We start from the raw sequence: 19668 nt of genomic DNA on the forward strand, positions 1-19668 counted from the left end.
CAGCAGGTCAAGGGGTAGGTAAAGAAAACTGACCAGTTAACTGCTTCAAGGGCCACTACAGCTGAGGAATGGAATGATAATTTGCCCCAATAAGAGGTTAGAATTGAGTAAGACACCCCCATCTTGAGAAGGAATGTAATTTGCTCCTCCAGGGTTAAGGGTCCTCATCCATGTTCAGTCAGGCTCAGCAAGGACTCGGCAGCTTTTGAAGGCACTCCTTTGCCCAGTCCCACAGTCACTTGCACTTGAAGCACCCACACTTGCCTCCATCATCCTTTGAATTACCTTAGTTCCCTTGGTGCCATGGGTTTTATCATGAGCCTATCATAATTTATGGGCTTTTGCATGTCCTTGAGCATACCCACTAAGATGGGCTGAGACAATAACCTCCTTTCAGTTTCTCCACTCCACTCAGGCCCCTCTTGGGGCCCAAATAACTTATCAGTTGGCTGATTACCATTGGGTGCAGCTGAAAAGACCTCATCATTGGCCTGTCTTGCAGCTCTTATAATCCTCTCTGTATTGCCGTATAGCAAAAAACCAGGATAAACTGTTTTCATCTCTCCAGGTCAGATCAAAAGCCTTTGTCAGGGTATGGAATCTGTCAACAAACTTTTCAGGGTCACCAGAGAATTTACCCAGTTTCTCTTTGCATTATTGAATATCCATGACTGAAAAGGGACTTGAACTGGGATGATACCATCCACGCCTGTCACTTCTTGAGGGGGTAGAATGATGGCAGGCTTAGTTAGATGTTGAGTTCCTTAAGTCCAGGGGCTATGGTAAGCAGACTCAGACCTAGTATGGTATGGCTTAGGAGGTTGTCTTTATGTCCTGAGGGTACTTACTGTACAAGTTAATAAGGAGGTAAACTGTTGGGTTGGGTCAGATTTATCCCAGTGTTTGAGAAGGCATTTAAGCAGAGTCAAGTGAAACAGATGAGACACGCCCCATGATAGGTCTCTGAGCAGGAGTAGGAATTAGGTTATGGAGCCAGGCATGATGGCACACACCTATAATCCCAGTACTCGGGAGGCTGAGGCAGGAGGATTGCCGCAAGTTCAAGGCCAGCCTGGGCTACATAGGGAGTTTAAGGCCAGCATGAACTATACAGCAAGACCCTTTCTCAAAAAAAAAAAAAAAGGTCATGGGAACCTTACAGAGCATCCCCTGGGTCACTTCCCAACCTGTTCAGACCCAGAACATCCCCTGGTAAAGCTGAACTCCTTGGAATTCAGATGCCAGATGTCTCTGTCCTTGTGTGGGCACTGGTGCCACTTTCTTTGGACCTTTGGACCCCCCCTTTGACCACAACCCATCTCCTAGATGGGGGTCTGGATCTGGGGTGCCCTATGTTAGGTAAATGGTGTCTACCCAGTAAAGAACACAGCCACCCAAATTTAGGATTCTGAGCAGGACCTCCTGGAGTAACTCCAGAGGAGTGTCTGAATCAAATTTATTGAGCAGGGTCTTTTATGGATGGAGTTACAGGGATTAGTGGGACAGGCTTAGGTGGGGTGAAGCAAAGGGGGCTGAGAGATTGGGGGAGTGAGAAGAGCTGAGTATATAGCCATAGCATTAACTCATGCTTTGTTTTGAGTGAGATGGGTGTGCTGTGTCCTGACAGAGTAGGCATTGTTCCCCAGGGTTAAGGTAGCTGTGAACAGGCAATCCAGGAACTCAGGCAGCTGGATGGCACAGATGAGGGTCAGACCTATCATTTCTCAGGTTTTAAGGATAGTAAAGAAAAACAGGATAAGGTGTTGGGTATGGAGATCTGAGTCCTCATCAAGTTGCTTCTAGCTGAATGGGGGTGAAGTTGTGGGGAGAAACAGGGCGGTGACCGCTTGAGAAGTGAACTGAGACATCTATGTCTAGATGAAGCTAGAAAGGGAATGAAAGAGTTAAAGGTCAGATGTGATTAGGAGTATTGGAACAATGGGCCCAAAAAGGAGTGTGAGCCAGGAGCTCCAGGAAGTGAGCAGCCAGCCAGGAAAGGTCTGGGATAAGGCCCAATTTTGTAGGGCAGTAGCTATATCACATAGTCGTTTGAGGCCACCTCCTATAAGACCAGACTTATTAGTGAAGAAACAGTAAGTTTTTCTGGAGAAAGGCACAGAGTCCACCATTTTTTGGTGAGTAAGTCTAGGCCTCAGCAGTTTTGAAGCACAACAGCAGCCAGTGAGTTGATTTGATTTTGCAAGTTAATGAGTTCAATAAGTACCTGTTTAGAGAGGGTAGAGAAATAATGAAGGGAAATAGGGAGGGAGTTCCATCAGACAAGATGAATGGATGGCAGTTTGGGAGGGGGTGGTTGTAGCAAGCATAAGGCAATTGTGTGTAGCAGAGCAGTGAATTTTATTTGTTCTTGGTTGGGAACTGAGGTTGTCAGCATGGGCAGCCACTGAGTGTTGGGCTGGGCTGAATCTGGCAAGTCCCCTCCCCCCGTTACTGTTGTTAGGTCTTGAAAGTTGGTCTTGAGTTTGGTGTTGAAAGTTGGAGAGTGAGATTTGTTTGAGAGAGCTAAGAAATGATGAATGGAGACTCATAGTTTGACTTGCCTGGTGCCAACATCAGAGAGGAATTAACTGAATAGCCCAAGAAAAATCATTGTTTGTTATGGGTAATATGCTGGCTGGATTAATAGAAAGCAGAGGCAAAAGGTGGAACTGATTTGGGTTGGAGTGAATTCATAGAAGGTGTCCTGGAACTAGAGGTCAGTGATTATTTCTGGGAGCAAAGTTGAAGTTGGGGGAAAAGATATTAATTCTCCTAAGAGAGAAAGGGTAAAGCAAGCGAGTTCAGAGAGTGAAACAGTCATGAAGACAACAGGTAGCTTTCTGGTAGAAACCTGCTGGGAGGAGGCACAGAACAGCCTTACAACCCTTTTGCGTTTTAAGGTGGTAATAAGAAAGGCAAGGTGGAAAGGGCAGTGAGAACAGGGGTGGTAAGGAGGACCATGTAGGTTTTCTCCCATGTTGGCTTAAGAGTGGTCTTTTTAAGGGTTTTGAGCAGGACTTGTTGGCTTAGGGGTGAAAAGACAGGGGAATAGTGAGTATGAAGGTTGTGAAGGAAAAAGTAATGGCCTGAAGTGACTGGGAGTAATCTTCTAGGGAATGAGTAGGGGTAATGGGGCCCAGAAGAAAGGAGCAACTGTATATTAACTCAAAAGGATACGGAGGTGAGTTGGAGGTAATAAGTTTGGCCAGGGATGGTGGAATTTAATGGAAGGTTTTTGAGGTGTGGTAACAAGGGAAGAAGTAATTCGAGGTGATTAGAGTCTTTGGAGTTTTGGGTGAGAGCAGTGTGTTTGGCTGTTTTGTCACCTAGATTGTTTGGGGGCTATAAGGCTCCATTGAATAGGCAATAGAAGACAGCCACCTTTAGTGGTTAGGGGGCCATTTCTATGAGAGTTTCTATTTGGCCTCTGTTGGTGATGGGGTATTTTTTGTAGTGAGAAGCTGGGAGAAAGCCAGGATAAGCATTTGAGTTAGGGCTATGAGTTTTGTCTATTGTGAGGGGAATGATTGAGTACAACAGCATATGTTTCCCAGTGCTCATTGCAGGTTTGGAAAGAACTTTTATCTATGAACCAGGTACAGTATTGGCTGCCTGTGAGATGGAATTTTTATGTATACTGTATTGGGAAAGTGGTCGAGATCATGGTGATGGAGAGTTTGAAGGCAGCTGTGAAAGATATCCTAAGCCAGGGAGGGCATGAGGATATGGGGTTTTGGGGGAGGCATTTTAAAGAGGTCTGGCTATGAGGCTGAAGTTGGGAACCAGAGAGGGAGAAGGCCAGTTAGGCTGAGGAATGAGAGCAGTTTTGTTTATGGGGAGGGGCTTCAGATTAAGATAATACTTTATTGTTTAGAGGTAGAGTCTGGTTGAGATCATGGCTGAGAGCCTGGCAGAATAAGTAGGGCTGTCCCTGAAGCCATGAGATAGGACTGTCCAGGTGAGCTGAGTGGCATGGCCAAGGCAGGATCAGTCTAAGTGAAGATGAAAAGGTCTTGGGAATCAAGGTGGAGATGAGTGATCAAGGGAGAAGTAAGGTGGAGAAAGGTAGAATGTATGGAGAGGGAAGGAAGATTTTGGAAGATGAACATTGTCTGGAGCTTAAGAAGGATGTCCCATTCGAGAAGGGGAACAGGCCCTGGGGAATCACTAGGAATGAAGAAGGAGTAATTTAAGGGTGCTTTCATATAGGGATGAAAAGATTAGCTAATCAGCTCCCAGTGCCAGTGTTGAATATTTAACTGTAGGTCCCAAGAATGTTGACAAAGAAGAACAAAGTGACCCCTGTGTAAGGAGAAATGAGTTAGACTTACCCTCTTTCTTTCTTTCTTTTCCTTTTTCTTTCTTTTTTTTTTTTTTTTTTTTTGAGAGAGGGTCTCACTATGTAGTTCAGGCTGGCCTTGAACTCACTGTGTAGCCCAGGCTGGCTTCAGACTCAGTGATCCTCCTGCCTCTGCCTCCCAAGTGCTGGGATTACAGCTATTGCCACTGCATCCAGCCTGAGATAGATTTACCCTTGACCAGAAGAGTTACCCTGGGCTATTGTGTGGATATGGACTAGGGGTACAAGAGCCATGGGCTTCATCAGTCTTTGGCTAGAACAGGTCTGATTAGATGAGCAGGACTGGGCACAGGAATGGATGGCTCCACTTTTGTTTTGGAGTCGGGACAGCCCATCTTCCAGTGGCCCTTTAAACTGCATAGGGGACCGAGGTCCTGAGTCGCATGAAACATGACGAATCAGCCCGCTGCAGACAGACAGGCAGGTGTGCGCATGCCCTACCAAGGTCCCGAGTCACACGGAACACACCGAATCAGCCCACTGCAGACAGACAGGCAAGTCTGCGCACACCCTACCTAGGTCCCAAGTCGTGTGGAACACGCCGAATCAGCCCGTGCCCCAGCAACCATCCACTGGACCCTCCCCCCCCCCCACCCCGCTCCTCTGTACAGCCACCTGGTTCCACACTACAAAGACGCAGAGGACACTGGACCACCAGACCATGGTACTGAGTCCCGCTGCTCCCGGCCCAGAGGTAGGGGCTTCTGAGCCGCCATCCCACTGCTCCTGGACCAGAGGAAGGGGCTTCCCAGACACCATCCCTCCCGCTGCTCCCAGCCCACAGGAAAGGGCTTTTGGGCCACCATCCCTACTGCCGCTCCCAGCCCCTTGTCCCACCTCTCCCAGCCCAGAGGAGGTAATCCGTGAGGGCGCCAGCAGCCCACCGCCCCCCCGCCCAGTTGAAATGAGAAAACATGTAAATAAGTCTCAAAACCAGACTTCCAGATCACCTACAGCAACCCCAAAGGGAAATGAGATGGAACACTCTGATACTCAACCACCTGGACCCACTGAACTGGCAATAAAAGGGGATCTGGAAAAAATGAAATCAGAAATAATTTCTCAGATAACAGGAGAAATTGTGCCCCTAGTGCAAGACATGATTAATAAATCTAGAGAGGAGCTCAGGAACATGATGCAGTCCCAACATAGGAAACAAATGGAATCCATAAAACAGATGCAAATAGATTTCCAGGACATGAAAGACTCCATTGAAAGTCTACACAGCAGAATGAGCCAATGTGAGGACAGAATTTCAGATATAGAAGATAAGATTGCAATTAGTGACCCGGAAAAGAAAAGCTGCTTCAAAATTATAAGGGAACATGAGAAATAAACTGCATAGGGGATAAGGTTTTGTGGGGTGCTGCAGATGTGGGCATTGCTTTGTTCAGTGCCCCATTTTGCTGCATTGAAAGCTAGGACTAGGGGGTTTAGTTTTTGTTTGGGCTGGAGTGTTGTAAAAAGCTCTCGGTCAAGTTTCGGTTGTAGTAGATCCTGAAGGGAGTAGTCATAAATTTTTTGAGTATGCCCATGATGTTAGAAACTGCCTGGGAAATGAAATAAGTCTTGAGAAAAAGTTGTTCCTTGGCTGAGGAGGGACCTAAGTGGGTGTGGGCTTTTAGTGTCTTTAAGTCAGACCATCAGTTGGGGTGAGTTCTCTCAGGGATCTTGATAGATTTTCTGGAGTTTGTCAGAGTTGATCAACTTAATTGAGGCCCCATTTAGACTTGTGAGAATGTATGGGATAAAGTCTTGACATTTTTCCCAGTCTCTCTGATCAGGCTCACTGCTCTATGGAGGATCCTGTCTAGCAACAGCAACTGTCCCGGAGGTCTTTGTGATCATCTTGGGTGTGGGCTTTATTGGCTGTATGGGCAGCAGTCTTCCAAACTCATTGTCCTTCATCGGGGGGAGAGTGGTGTGGTAAAAATGGTATGAATATGAGGGGTTTGATGAGAAGGAACCAAGGCAAGCTTTTAGCTGGAAGAGGCTGAAGAGGGAGAATAGGATGTGACATGGGGAGGCCCATTAGTGCCAGCAGCCTTTTGTAAAGGGTAGAGGATTTTTGGATTAGGGGACTCAGCAGGGGTGGTCTATTGGGAGGAAGACTGGGTCACAGGTGGCAAGAGAAGGGACAAGGCACATGGAGGAGAAGGTCTGAATCAATAGAGGGAGGGATGAGAATGGAGGGCAAAAAAAAAAGCTTAATCATAGGAGACCTCGTCCCACTTGTCTCAACTCTGGAGAGAGTGGTCAAGGTCAGAGAGGACCTGAAAATCGAACAAACTGTGTTCTGGCCAAAAAAACTTACAGTAGTTTTTAATATGGCCTGACCACACTACAGAAAAAGATGAGAGGTTTTTAAGGAGGCACCTTGGCAGGGGGTGTCATTAGGAGAGACTGATGCAGTTCCCCCCATGGTGGATTAGGGCTGAGGGTGTCCAACAGAAAGAAAGGTGATCAGCATCAAAAGAAATATCCCCTAGATGAAGACAAATGCCAGAACAGGACAAACAGAGCAACCCACATCCAGGTAGGTCTGTTGTGTCTGGGCTGGAGCCAAAGGTCAGACCTGGACTTGGACAACCAATTGGAGGAATGAACACTGTCAACTGCTCCCCAGGAGGATTTACCCACAGTCTTGAGTGGCAGGATTTAGATAAAGATGTTAGGAAGAGGTTTCTGGTGAGATGGAGGCAGGAAGCCACTTGTTCTTAGTGCCTAGAAGGGATTGAGGTGGAGGAGCCCCACTCTGGAGCAGGGGTTTCTAGACCACTGCCTCCCGGGTTTTCTGCACCGGATGTTAGGTAAACAGTGATGACTCAGTAAGGAACACAGCCAGCCTGAATTTAGGGTCCTGGGTGGGACCTCCTGGAGTAACTCAGAAGGAGAGTCCAAGTCAAGTTTATTGAACTGAGATTTTTGTGGCTAGGGGTAGGGGAGTTAGTGGGATGGGCTTAGGTGGGGTGAGGCAAGGAGCAGTATGAGATTGGGGAAGGGAGAATAGGTCAGTATGTGGCCATAGCAATGGCTAATATTTTGTGGATGTGTTGTGACCTAGCAAGTGAGGCAAGTGTGCTGTGTCCTAGCAGAGTAGGCATTGTTCCCTGGTCTTAGGTGCCTGGGGACAGCCATTCTAGGAACTTGAGCAGCTTGGGGTGGGAGCAGACTGGAGTCAGACCTATCACTCTACTGGCTGGATGCTTTTAGCCAATTATGAAATCACCTAACATCATGGGATGGTTATCTAAGAAAGAGTGGTAAGTGCTTCCCCCAATGAATCCCTGATAAATTTATTTTCCTGTGTAGTTGCTTCTTGGGGACTTTGACTGACAAGTGAGTAATTTGAGAAATGGTCTTTAGTCATGACCCACTATCCAGAGGAGCAGGCTTCTGGGTCCCAATAAGTTTATCCCCAACCATTGTAAGTAGGGCAGGTAGAGTTTGGTCACTTGGAAAGAGCTAAGGAAAGGCTGATAGGTGAGGAACCTAGTAGGTGGCAGTCTAAGAAATGAGGCTAGGACGTGTCTGTAGGGAAAGAAACCAAACAAATTGGGAAGGTCATCTGAGCTGCTATTAGATTGGGAGAGGTGGAATTCTGGACCTCACTGCTGCCAATAGCCTGAGTGGTACCTAGCTTTAAAAACTTGAACCTTACATACACTCCCTTTACCCGACCCTAGCCCCTTTGTCTCCAGCTCCCCTGCATTTCTGCTAACCCACCTCTCAAGAGGATAGTTTCCTGGCAGGTAAAAGCTTCACAGTGAGAAGTCATTTAGCAGCTACTGATCATGTATCATTTTAGATAGAGATATAAACTGGAGGCCAAAATTATCATACAATTACTGTAACCAAGTAAGATGGAAGGAGGAAGAGAGCTGCTATTAGAGAAACAACCCCAAGAGGCCTCAAGAAAAAAATATCTGTAGGCATCCCTAGGACCCAGGAAGCTTGTGGCAAATGGCTGAGAAGGGCTGGAGTGGTACCCTTTTCATGGGCCTGTAGTCCTTTAAAACACAGAGGCCACATGCTTCCCCTCCCCATCCTATATGGTGGACACAGTAGGCTCCTCCAACCTCCAGTTCTCTGACACTCCTTTTTCTAGGGGCTTAGGTATCTCGAGCTACTGAAAGGCTATCCTCAGGCTACAGGGGTTCACGGCAAAAGAGAGGTCACAAAACATAAACCTGAGTGATGCATGGAAGTTCTCTTGTTCCCTAATATAACATCATGGCCAGGGGTATGGGAGTCTGTCCTCAGGTTCTTGCCCCACTCTGGCAAAGAATGGAGGGGTGGGGCTGACTCAAAGCCAAAGATCCCTCAAGTAAAAAATGAAGAAGTGAGGCTATCCAGGTCACAGGAGGAACTCAGAAATGAAAGTAGTGTGAAGCAGAGGTTTTTTTTATAAGATGGCAAAGTGGGAGACAAACTGCTGTGCGACAAGCAACATGGCAGGAAGAAGTTCAAGTGAACTTCTCAATGTGGTATCTTTTCTCTGGCCACACTTATAAAGGTTCTAAGCCAACCAGGGTCTAAGCCTTTGTTTAAGGGTTATGGAGTCTTCATTGATTGTCGTGTTCTAGGCCAGTCAGAGTCTTAGCCTTTGTTGCTGGGACAAGCTGTTGCTAGAGTAAGCTGTTGCTAGGATGAGCATGGGGTTTGCGGTACTTTTTAGTGTATATTAGTATTTTTTAGTGCAAGCAGATCTCTAAAAATAACTGTTCTACACCTGCAGAGGTTTCACAAAGGGCGATTTCTAGTAAGCAGGTGATCATTTATTCTGTAGCTGTCTGCCACATCAGCCATGCCATGTCAGCCACATCATGCCCTACATCCCTGCCTATCTCCCCTTCTAACTAACCCTACACTAATGACATTTAACAGTATGACCAGTTCCTATAATGAGCGACCAAGACCACAAAAATGGGAAAGAGAAGAGGAGTGTAAAATCTCTCCAAAAAGAGGGCTTGCCTCCTGGCTGGCTCACCAGGATGTTACCATGAGTGATGGGGTCGTGGATGGGTTTCTAGGTTCTTGTGTGTGGTGAACAAAGTGGATATGGCCCTTGTCCCAGTGTTGAAAAACCAACAAAGTTTGTTTATTGAGACAAGGTCTCACTATATATAGTTCAGGCTGTCCTTGAACTTACTAGGTAGTTTAGGCTGGCCTTGAACTTGTGGTGATCCTCCTGCCTCAGCCTCCCAAGTGCTGGGATTACAGGTGTGCACCACCACACCCAGCAACAAAATTTAATTTAGGGAACAGTACACTCCAAGTGAATGGGCTCACACTAGTGAAAAGGAAAGTGGCATAAGCAATGAAGGTATTGGATTTAGGCATTTAAAATGTTGCACTGGGCCTAGGGCACCTCCCATTTGGGTCTTTGAACATGTGATTGACAGGGTTCTGAGTATTGTCAATTGTAGCTAATAATTCACTCTGTTATGATTAGATGTGTGAGATGCAGTCCGTATGCATGAACCCTCAGTGAGCTGGTAAAGAAAGGTTACTATACTTCATGTTGGAGAATCTGGCACACATGCTTCTTGGTTTGGGACTTTAAATTCTTTCAAGGCAGGCCCAGGGGTCTTTGTCTTTCTTATCTCTGCCTCTGGGTATTAGAGGATAGGACAGAAGTTGGGATGTTGGCCCTGGAGTGTTGCCCAGGTGAGTAGAGGCAAATGGTCCCATAGCCCCATTTGTACTCCATGTCTGTATTACTGGAATTATAGGTATGCATTTCATTTTAAGTGCTCCATTTTAATTTTTTGCCTTCACAGGTATCATGACTAAAATATCTAGGTGATTAGATGTTTTTTTAAAGTTTCCACTTATGGAAATATAGCCAAATCATCTCTTTGCATTTAACAACTTAACAGTTTACCCTGAGTGTCACTTGAGCAGTGTTTTTGTATGTACTGACTCTCCCAAGCATCACTCAGGCAGTCAGTTGTACCGATGATCAAACTCGGGACCTTGTGCTTGCAAGGGAGGAGTCGGAACCACCGAGCTAAATCCCTGGCCCACTCAGGTAGTCAGTTCTTGACTCAACCAGTCAATTTTTTTTTTTTTTTTTTTTTTTTTTTTTTTTGGTACTGGGAACCAAACTCAGGACCTTGTGGTTACAAGGCAGGCAGCAAAACCACTGAGCTAACTCCCCGGCCCTCAACCAGTCAATTCTTGTTTGCACAAGATATACTTGTATTCTTCCCCTCCCCTCTCTTCTCTCTCTTCTCAGGACAGGGTCTTGCTATGTAGTTCAGGCTGGCCTTAATTAAGCTCACTATGTACCTCAGGCTGGCCTCAAACTCACTGTGATCCTCCTGCCTCAGCCTCCCAAATGCTGGGATTATGGATGTGCACCACCACACCAGACTTGTTTATTTGTTTTATATAAACTATATTTTGCATACTTTTTTGTTTAGAACATTATACTTGCCTTTGATGTTTGTTTCTAGTGCAGTCTAATAATAAGTTCTGGTTATTTTCTTTCTATCTCTTTTTTTGGTACCAGGGATCAAACTCAGGGATTGCACTTGCAAGGCAGGGGGTAGCACCACTGAGCTAAATCTCTGGCCCTGGTTATTTTCTTTTACTAATTTGTGTTTATTTATGAAAAATAACCTATAATTTTGTGCTACAGTCTGTAAAAACTCTTATTGTAAGTGCATTAGATATAATTTTTATACTTCTCCAGAACTCAGTAATACCCTTTACAATATAAAACAGACATGTCTGGGATACTGAGACTGAATAAGAAGGAAGTGCCACAAGATCTTCAAAACAAAAAACTTGTGAAAAAGGGAGAAATGTTAGCATATCAGAGAGGAAAAGTCAGTGTTATGAAATGGAAAGACAAAAAAAAGTCTCATTGTCAACTATTAATAATACAGAAATGATGGAATTTGAAAGAAGAAACAAAACTAAAAAAATTCCAATAGTGGTCAACGTTTATAATAATCCTGTGGATGTGTGGACAGAGTTGACCAACATCTAATAAGCTATCCTGTAATCAAAAAGCAAGGAAAAAATATATTCTTATAAGATATTTATACACCTTCTGGACCAAAACAATATGGAACTCATTTCTTATTTATTCAAAGCAAGGGATTCAAAAATCATTTACAATTTAGATTAGGTCTAATAGACCAGATAATTGAAAAATACAGGCTAGCAAAATGCCAACCAGGACATCCATCATTGATGTCTTCACCATTATGTTTAGTGGATAGATGTTTTATTGAAATACACTATCCACAGAAAAAAAAGGAAAGTCTGACATGAAAGTGTAAAGTATATTGTTTAGAGAAAGACAATAATGCAAAAAGCATTTGGAAAGAGACTAGATACTACTGTCCAGATTGTAATATTGCATTGTTTATTGAATGTTTTAAGATATATCATACATAGAAAACTTATTGAATACATTTGATAAAATTGTTTTTATAGTTCCTTTTATCTTATAAAAATTAACAAAAAATGCAATTTTTGATCATCTTGTATTTAAATAAGTGGTAAGTGGTTAAGTTTCTTATTATATATTTGGTCCATGTGACTGCAATACATTTTTCTCCATTGAACAGAGAAAAAAATCAGCCTTTCCTTAAGTATGCAATTTCCTTCATGTGCAAAATAGACATTTTTCTCCTCCTTAAGACTCTAAGAGATACCTATATATGAATTTTTCTTAATAGAAACAGAAGATGGAAATTTAGCCCATTAGCCTAGGTGTATTTAGATTCTGTTGACACTCAAAAAGTAATAGCTGCTGGGGATTGAGCTCAGTGGTTCTGCTGCCTGCCTCGTAAGCAGAAGGACCTGAGTTTGATCCCTGGTACCAAAAATACAAAAAAAAAAAAAAAGTAATAGCAGTTACTGGATATATCAAATGTTTCTAATGGCCGTGTCATCCTGAAAATAATTTTGCTGTAGCTACAGTTAAGTCTCAGTTCTTTTGATCCCTTGTTAAACTAGAACCCCCCCCCCCACCCTTTTTTTGTAACTTAGGTGAAGAAAACCAGAAGCTTGAAGACCCTGGTAAGACATTATCATAAACTTTTCCCTTTTCCCCTGCCATTTCTCAGATCTTTGAGTGTTCCAGTATAAAAAAGCTTGTTACAAAGTTAAATTAGCTTTCAAGTGGAATGATTTTTTATTAAATAGTTCTTATTTTTACCCTTAGGAATAAAAAAGCAAGGCTCACTGTCTTACTTGGTAAATGAATCATCTTTTTGTTACTCTCTGAGACTAGGTACAAAATTAGGAGGTGGTTGTATGAGGATTCTTAGCATCACTGGACTGAATCTGAGGTTTCTGTAGCTAAGATAAGGCACATAACCTACCCCAAACATAATGTTTAGGGTACAGAAAATTAATAAGGTTACAGAAAAAGAATTTGCAGAACTAGTCAGTAAGAGGCATGGGAGGGATTTTAGTAGGCAGAAATTTGAGAGGGAGAAGGGGAGGGGAGGGAGGGGCAGGAGGAGAGAGAGGGGAAGAGGAGGAGGAGAAGGAAGGGGAGGAAGAAGAGGAGGGGAGGGAAGAAGATGGGAGGGAGGGGAGGAGAAGGTGAGTGGAGGGGAGGACAGAAAAGAAGGAAGAGAGATTATGAGCCACAACTGGGTTATATTTATGGGATGTTGGGTGTGTTTTCAAGATGGGTTTTGATCCCTGGTACCAAAAAACAAAACAAAACAAAACAAACAAACAAACAAAAAAGATGGGTAACAAGAATGCATATTCCTGTTGTCTGTCATGTTACTCATCTGGCAATGCAAACCATTTACATGTATTTGAAGTTGAGATATGCTGCCCAACTGTACTACTGCTTCCTTAGGAATGTAGGAATTGTAATTTACAGGTGAAAAGGATGGGTCAGATCCCAATTTACAGGTTGTTTCTTTAAGACCTTTAGGGGAAAAAAAAATATTTTTTTTTAGTGAGTTTTCTGGAAAAGGAAAAAGGCTTGAGTAACTTCTGGGTCCTAAAGCTGTAGTTTTTCTTAAAACTACAATTTAAAAATCCCAATTTCTTTGTCTCCTTTCTGCCTATTTTAAAAATTTTCTTCTGTCTTACCTCACTAGGACTAAGGTAAATGTAAAGTAATGTAGGACTAACAACATTACTGAGCCTGGAGATTTGGGAGAATTAATTAAGCTAGGACGGGGTGAAGGGAACTAATGGAGTGTTTTTTACGTTCATGGAATGTACCAACCATTTTTATATAGTTATTTGTGTTAATCCTCATTCATTATATAAAGGAGGACTTCAAGTTCACAATGATTAAGAAGCCTGGCCAAAATCATAGAGCTAATAACTTTAACACCGGTGGAGCTAAATCAAGCACAGACTTCAACCTGGTATAGTTTCATTTAAAAATAAATGTCTTAGGGCCGGGATTTAGCTCAGTGGTGCCGCACCTGCCTTGAAAGTGCAAGGTCCTGAGTTTGATCCCTGGTACAGGGGGGAAAAAAATGAATGTCTTAGGCCTGTCTGGTGAAGATAAGATTGGAAAAATAGGAATAAATCATGGAAGTTCTTGAAGTCTAGCTTACAGTTTGAACTTTGTCTTGAGAATGAAGAGCCACTGAAATTAATGGTGTTTCGTTGTTGCTATTTTTTCCTTTCAGGGTACTGGTAATAGAGGAATTATATAGATAAATGGGAGCACTAACAGTGCAAGATAAACTGATTAGTACTAAGCAATATTCATTTCTGCATTTAGGTGTGAAAATCCATGAACTCCCTGAAATACCTGGTAAGATAGTTTTGTGTTTATTCTCTCTGCTCAAATATGAAGTGAGAATGATTCTCCCAAGATTAAAGAGAATATTTTTCTTATAAATGTGTGCTAGTCATCTACAAAGATTTTGCTAAGCATTTTAATTACTTGTTTCTGGAACGAAATACCCAATACCCACAAGTTAAAGGAGGAGAGGTTTATTTTAGCTCACAGTTTGTAGAGGTTTCAGTCAATAGTCAGCTGGCTCCAAGGCAGGGCAGCATGGTAGAGGGGCATGGCAGAAGAGAAACAGTCCATAGTGTGGCAGGCAGAAGGCAGCAAAGCAGGAGCCTTCCTTTCACTTTTATTCCATACAAGCTACAAGCCTATTGGTTGCTGCCATCCCCAACCAGGGTGGGGGGTTCCCTCTTAAGTAAACTTATCACCCACAACCATGCTAAATCATTCAGTGAAGTAATCTAGTTATCATACCCATAATCTAGTATCACACAACTATGATCCAGCCACCTATCAAAAGCCCCACATATGAGCACATGACATTTTGGAGAGACATCTAGATATGAGCCATAGGGAAAGACTATAGAGATAGTGCCTTTCCTACCAAGTATTCACTTGTTCCTGGAGGACTGTCTCTGGGGCAAGAAAGTTAGCTGTGCTGGGACATGGCTGAGTTGGCCCTGCTGGAAGTTGGATGCAGTGGGCCAGCACCGTCCTGGTTTTACAGCTTAAGTTACTCCATAGAAATTTCCGCTTCTCACACAAGCTGACTGTTAGCTTTGGTCTGGGATCTCTAGGTAACGAAACACAGTGTTATCCTGGCATAAACACACACTCAGTGAGGTACTATAGCAGAAGACTCCTCTAAGTTTGGTGTAGATTTACACAAGGAAGTGCTTATGGAGCCAGAGTTTTTCAATCAAAAGCCAGAAACTACAGCATGGTGGAAACTTGGGAGATTCTATCTCGAGTTCATCAGATAAGAGTTTGAAAATTGTACTCATGGGAGCAAACTGCAAGCCATTGAAAACTTCTTTTTTGTTTAGGAATGAAAACTCCAGAACCTTCTCCACTACCTGGTAAGCAGTGGTTGGCATGCCAGCAGGGAAGATGCCATTTTGGGAGGAATATACATAAACTATCACCACTAAACATGCAGAACAGCTAAGTACTTTCACAAGACACATAAATGAGTGAAGGACCTAGGTGTTTTAACTTTTACCAAGTGTTTTTTCCTCAATACTTGTGGTTCCTTGAGTGTTTTTCCAGGGTACTTACCACAGCAGATTTAACCTATTACATATATAACCATTAAATTGAATATTTTTAAAATGAGAGCTGAGGGGAGGCCATTGAGAGGCATTGAGCTTCTATGACCAGAGAAACTGAACAGTGACTCCAGTCATGTTCCTTAGAATTTTATGCTTATGTGGGAATGGGGAAGAAAAACTAAAAAAAAAAAAAAAAAAAAGAAAAACTACTCAAACTAATTTTTATTCCTGAGACAAGGAGAAGAAAAGAGGACATGATGTTTTAGAGAGCCATGGACAGTCATGATCTCTTTATGCCTCAGAATTTTTTCTTTGAAATGTGGGCAACACTTGTCATATTACCTCATGGGAATAACACTTGTCATATTTACCTTATGGGAATATCTCAGGGAACAGGCTCTTATACATTGCTTAAAATCCTTTCTCTTGAGTTCATGTAGTGCTTTGAAAATAATTTTTTAAAGTTTTGTTATTATAGGAATAATGATCATGTTAAATTAATTTGTAGGATCTGCTAAATTATAACTATCCACATAGTGCTGAGCTTTACCTAACATCACTGTCCATGGAAACTGTTGTGTGCAGAAATAGCACTTCACAGTTAGTTAAGTAAAGCATAGACACAAGCACAGAGTCCATCAACTCTTTCATGTTGACCCAGTTTAGCAGTGGTAAGTTTATTTGGCCACAACTTTAAAGTGAACCCCTAGTGATACTGATGACACACTTTGTCTGTCTACATCTCTTCTCTCTAGGACTGAGTTTGCATAGTTCTCTGATTGAAGTTTTAGTAGTCACATTGTGATTTTCTGAAACTCAGCCACTGAGCAGGGTGTGGGGGATGAACATGAGATATATAGAGAGACCTGGCTTCAGGAAGTCTCTACACTTTCCTTGTATAACTTTGTGCATTACTTTACTTTTCTGTACCTCTGCTTTTATGTGTGTAAAAAGGATACTTCTGTCTTTTAGGACTAAAGACCCAATGAAATAAAGTACCTAAATAGTAGTAAATGATAACTGTCATTATTGTTATCTGAAAATCTTTTTTTTTCTTCATTTAGAAATAAAAGTGGTACAACTGGATGAAAACTTTGGTAATGAATTATTATTGGAATGGAGGCACCACCGGCTTCTAAGCCCTTTACTGTAGTCATTTAGTTCAGTTGTAAGGAATTTGGGGAAGACATCTGTGCTATATACAGTTTTTGACATTCTAGTCTGCATGCTAGAGGGAGAAAATAGTGAGAACTCCTTTCAGTAAGTGGTGGACTACTATTAAAGTTCTCAAACAGAGAAAAAGATACTTAACTGAAACAGACAGTTGCCATCCAGCTGTGCTTGTCCATTCCAGAATGACACAGACGGCCTCTCAGGGTAAACCAGAACTGGGAGGGAATCCTCAGACACAGGAATGGCTCATCAAAGAAGTGTGAATGAGAACTACACAGCACACTAATATTGGGACCAGCTGTTCTGTGCTCCTTACTATGATCTCCCTTCCCCCAGTAATTGACAAGCTTTTGCTGAGACTGTTGTACTGTACTGTGCCCACTCCTGGAAAGCTATGTGCAGTGCAGGCTTTTAAAAAAGTCAACACAGTACCCAGAATCACATTTAACCTCATAAAATAGTGTATATACCTCTAAACCTATTATCCTTCCCTTCAGGCCCACTCTCAGATACCCAAGTTTCTTTAATCTTTAATTAGATCTTTCTCTTCTGGGTAGATATATAATGCAATTAACTCAAAATCTATTTGTATTTTAGAAGACAGACATCGAGGAAACATGGATAATCCTAGTAAGAAATATTTCATTTCTTCAGTTGATAAATATCTGTTTGTGCAATGTAGGAAAAGTGAGAAATTTACTTTTCCTCAATAAAAGGACAAAGAGCTTAAGGCATCATAATAACAGTGTGTGTGTGTGTGTGTGTGTGTGTGTGTACCTTGACTTTATTTCTTGAATCACTTCTACTGTGGCTAAAGATTGCACTGTTTAGAACAGTTCTCAGTCTTCTCAACCTGATTTTCCTTTTTCTGTAACAAATATTACAAAATTTATTACAAAATTACAGTAGATGCTGATTTAATGAAGTAGAAAGATGCTTAGATTTACTTACACATATAAATTTGGATTTAAGAAAAGATTGTAAACTGTTCTATATAACAAATACAAGAAAATGGAAGTGAAGAAACTGGGCACTAGGTAAAAAACTAATATTGTTTTTTAAAACTATCTGAAAATATTTTGCTTATGTGTAAAACTGTTTAGATTCTAGATATGATAGGTTTTAAACATGTGTAGCAGTGAATTTGAAAGTTGTGCAGGAAGTAGGTCAATTTTTCATTGTATGAGAGTACCCTGAGCATGTCAGAATATCAGTATCTTTTATCTCTATGCCATTATTAGGACAATTGTAAAAAAATCCTTTGACAGTTATCCAGATTTACCTCTCAGAGGGGAATACTATTGCCTCGAGAAGCAGTGGTCTGCAGTAACATGCTTTGAGTGCATCTGACTTTTATCTCTCTCTATGTATAACTGTATATTTGCAACTATGGCAAGTAAATTGATATGAAAGCTTTTATAAAACTATTAAAATGATGGCTTCACTTAGGAAATTTGACTGGTTTTTCTATTTGGATAAACTTTCAGTCAGTCTCCTCCTATTGTATAATCTATTTAAACAAAAACAGCCATAACTCAGTTATCTGAGTTTAGAACAGCATGAAAAATTATTCTACAGATATACCCCACTATTCCTTGTACTTGCTTAGATAAAAGGGAAGCAGTTTTTACCAGAGCCACGTATGTGTAGAGAAAAAGAAAAAAAGTATTGATTTTTTTTGTCAGGTTCCCAGGGCTTAGTATTTTAAAATACAGCTATGTCCAATTGTATATTAGTAGCTGTTTGAATGTGTATATGAACTATATTGTCTTGCTTGAAATAGAAGAGAGTTAAACTTTACCTTGCATGTATATACAGAAATCAAAATAGAAAAATTGCTAAGAGGGCTGGGGATTTACCTCAGTGGCACTGTGCCTGCTTTGCAAGCACAAGGTCCTGAGTTCAATCCCCAGTACCGAAAAAAAGAAAAGAAAAATTGCTAAGAAGTACTAGAGAACTTGAACAAGAAATAATTATCTTGGCTTTGTAGAAAGTAAAAAGCCTGTGAAGTCCTAGATAGAGCCTAAGTGGCACATTCTGATGATACATGGAAACAGCCTGAAATCTGTAATGAGTTACATTTATTTAAAATTTTTCCTGTTTGGAAGTATTGTATTTCAGCAAGTGTCTAGTTCAGTTTCAGTATTGCTGCTTACATGTTCAGGATGTATGGTATAGATGGATGACACTTGATAACCAAATACGATGTGTCAGTGACTGTGTATTCTCTTTAACAGCTCCAGGTCCAGGTCCAGGTCCAGTTCCTGTTCCAGGTCCCAAAACCCATCCTTCTGCATCCTCTGGCAATATGTTCCTTCCACTGCTTGGGGCATTCATCATTTTAATCAGCACTTCTGCTGTAAATCTCTTTATAGTTAGATAGTTTGATACATTCTTTATCTTTCTTATTCTTTACTTGGAGTGCACTGCAGTGATCCCACAGGAGAGCAAAAAGAAAGATGTATTTCTTCATTTGTTGGCCAAAGTCACTTTACAAAATGAGAATTGTATATTTATTTGTTTTGCCAATTCAGAAAGTTGGTCCAGATATGGAACAGAATTAACTTTTCATTTATTTCTATATTAAGTTTATGATTAAAAAAAAAAAACTCCTAAAACTGTATACTCTTGATTGGCTTCAATAAAAGACTTTAAGATTGTAAGATATTATTTCTGTAGACCTGCCATTAAATGTCCATTAGTAATATTAGTGCCTAACATAAATTTAATACCAGAATCAGAAGTTTAAAGACACACTCATCTTTTTAAAGGAAAACACTTTGCCTTTAAATAGTATCATTCCTCTTCCTTCAGACTCATCTCCTTTCAATATATAGTTCTATTTTTTATAAACCCAACAGTTTATAGTCTCTAACTTGAATCTCACGTTAAAGGGGCATAACACATTTTTTGTCATAAAGGTATATAAACATGAGTGTCGATCCCACATTTATTCTTTAGAATATTTCTATTGATGAATTAATTTTAATTTTATGAGTGTTATTATATTATCAATGAATGCTTAACAGAAAAATAAAGTATTATATTTTTAATATTTATTTTAAAAAGCATCAAAATTTTCAACATTGACTAGATTTTGTTGTACAAAGTCTAAAAACGAA

At 41.5% G+C, this 19668-nt stretch overlaps 1 protein-coding gene across 14 annotated transcripts in view; it reads left to right on the top strand.

Annotated features, from left to right (window-relative positions):
* The window catches only part of Art3 (ADP-ribosyltransferase 3 (inactive)), a 148574-nt gene extending 129365 nt beyond the window's left edge, over positions 1-19209 (top strand). For 12 of the 14 annotated variants that reach the window (XM_013073358.3, XM_087215856.1, XM_087215848.1 and 9 more), the window contains 6 exons: positions 12371-12400; positions 14088-14120; positions 15149-15181; positions 16438-16470; positions 17144-17176; positions 18784-19209. In XM_013073358.3, the coding sequence (XP_012928812.1) occupies positions 12371-12400; positions 14088-14120; positions 15149-15181; positions 16438-16470; positions 17144-17176; positions 18784-18929 (308 nt within the window). In that variant the 3' untranslated portion in view covers positions 18930-19209. The remainder of the gene's footprint in view (positions 1-12370; positions 12401-14087; positions 14121-15148; positions 15182-16437; positions 16471-17143; positions 17177-18783) is intronic. The other 2 variants (XM_087215852.1, XM_087215855.1) reach the window with 1 other exon arrangement.
* Positions 19210-19668: the final 459 nt, after the last annotated feature.

Source organism: Heterocephalus glaber, unplaced genomic scaffold (genome assembly GCF_053883595.1).
Source record: "Heterocephalus glaber isolate CG9 unplaced genomic scaffold, H.glaber_assembly_v1.0 deba00001454, whole genome shotgun sequence".
Taxonomy (NCBI): Eukaryota; Metazoa; Chordata; class Mammalia; order Rodentia; family Bathyergidae; genus Heterocephalus; species Heterocephalus glaber.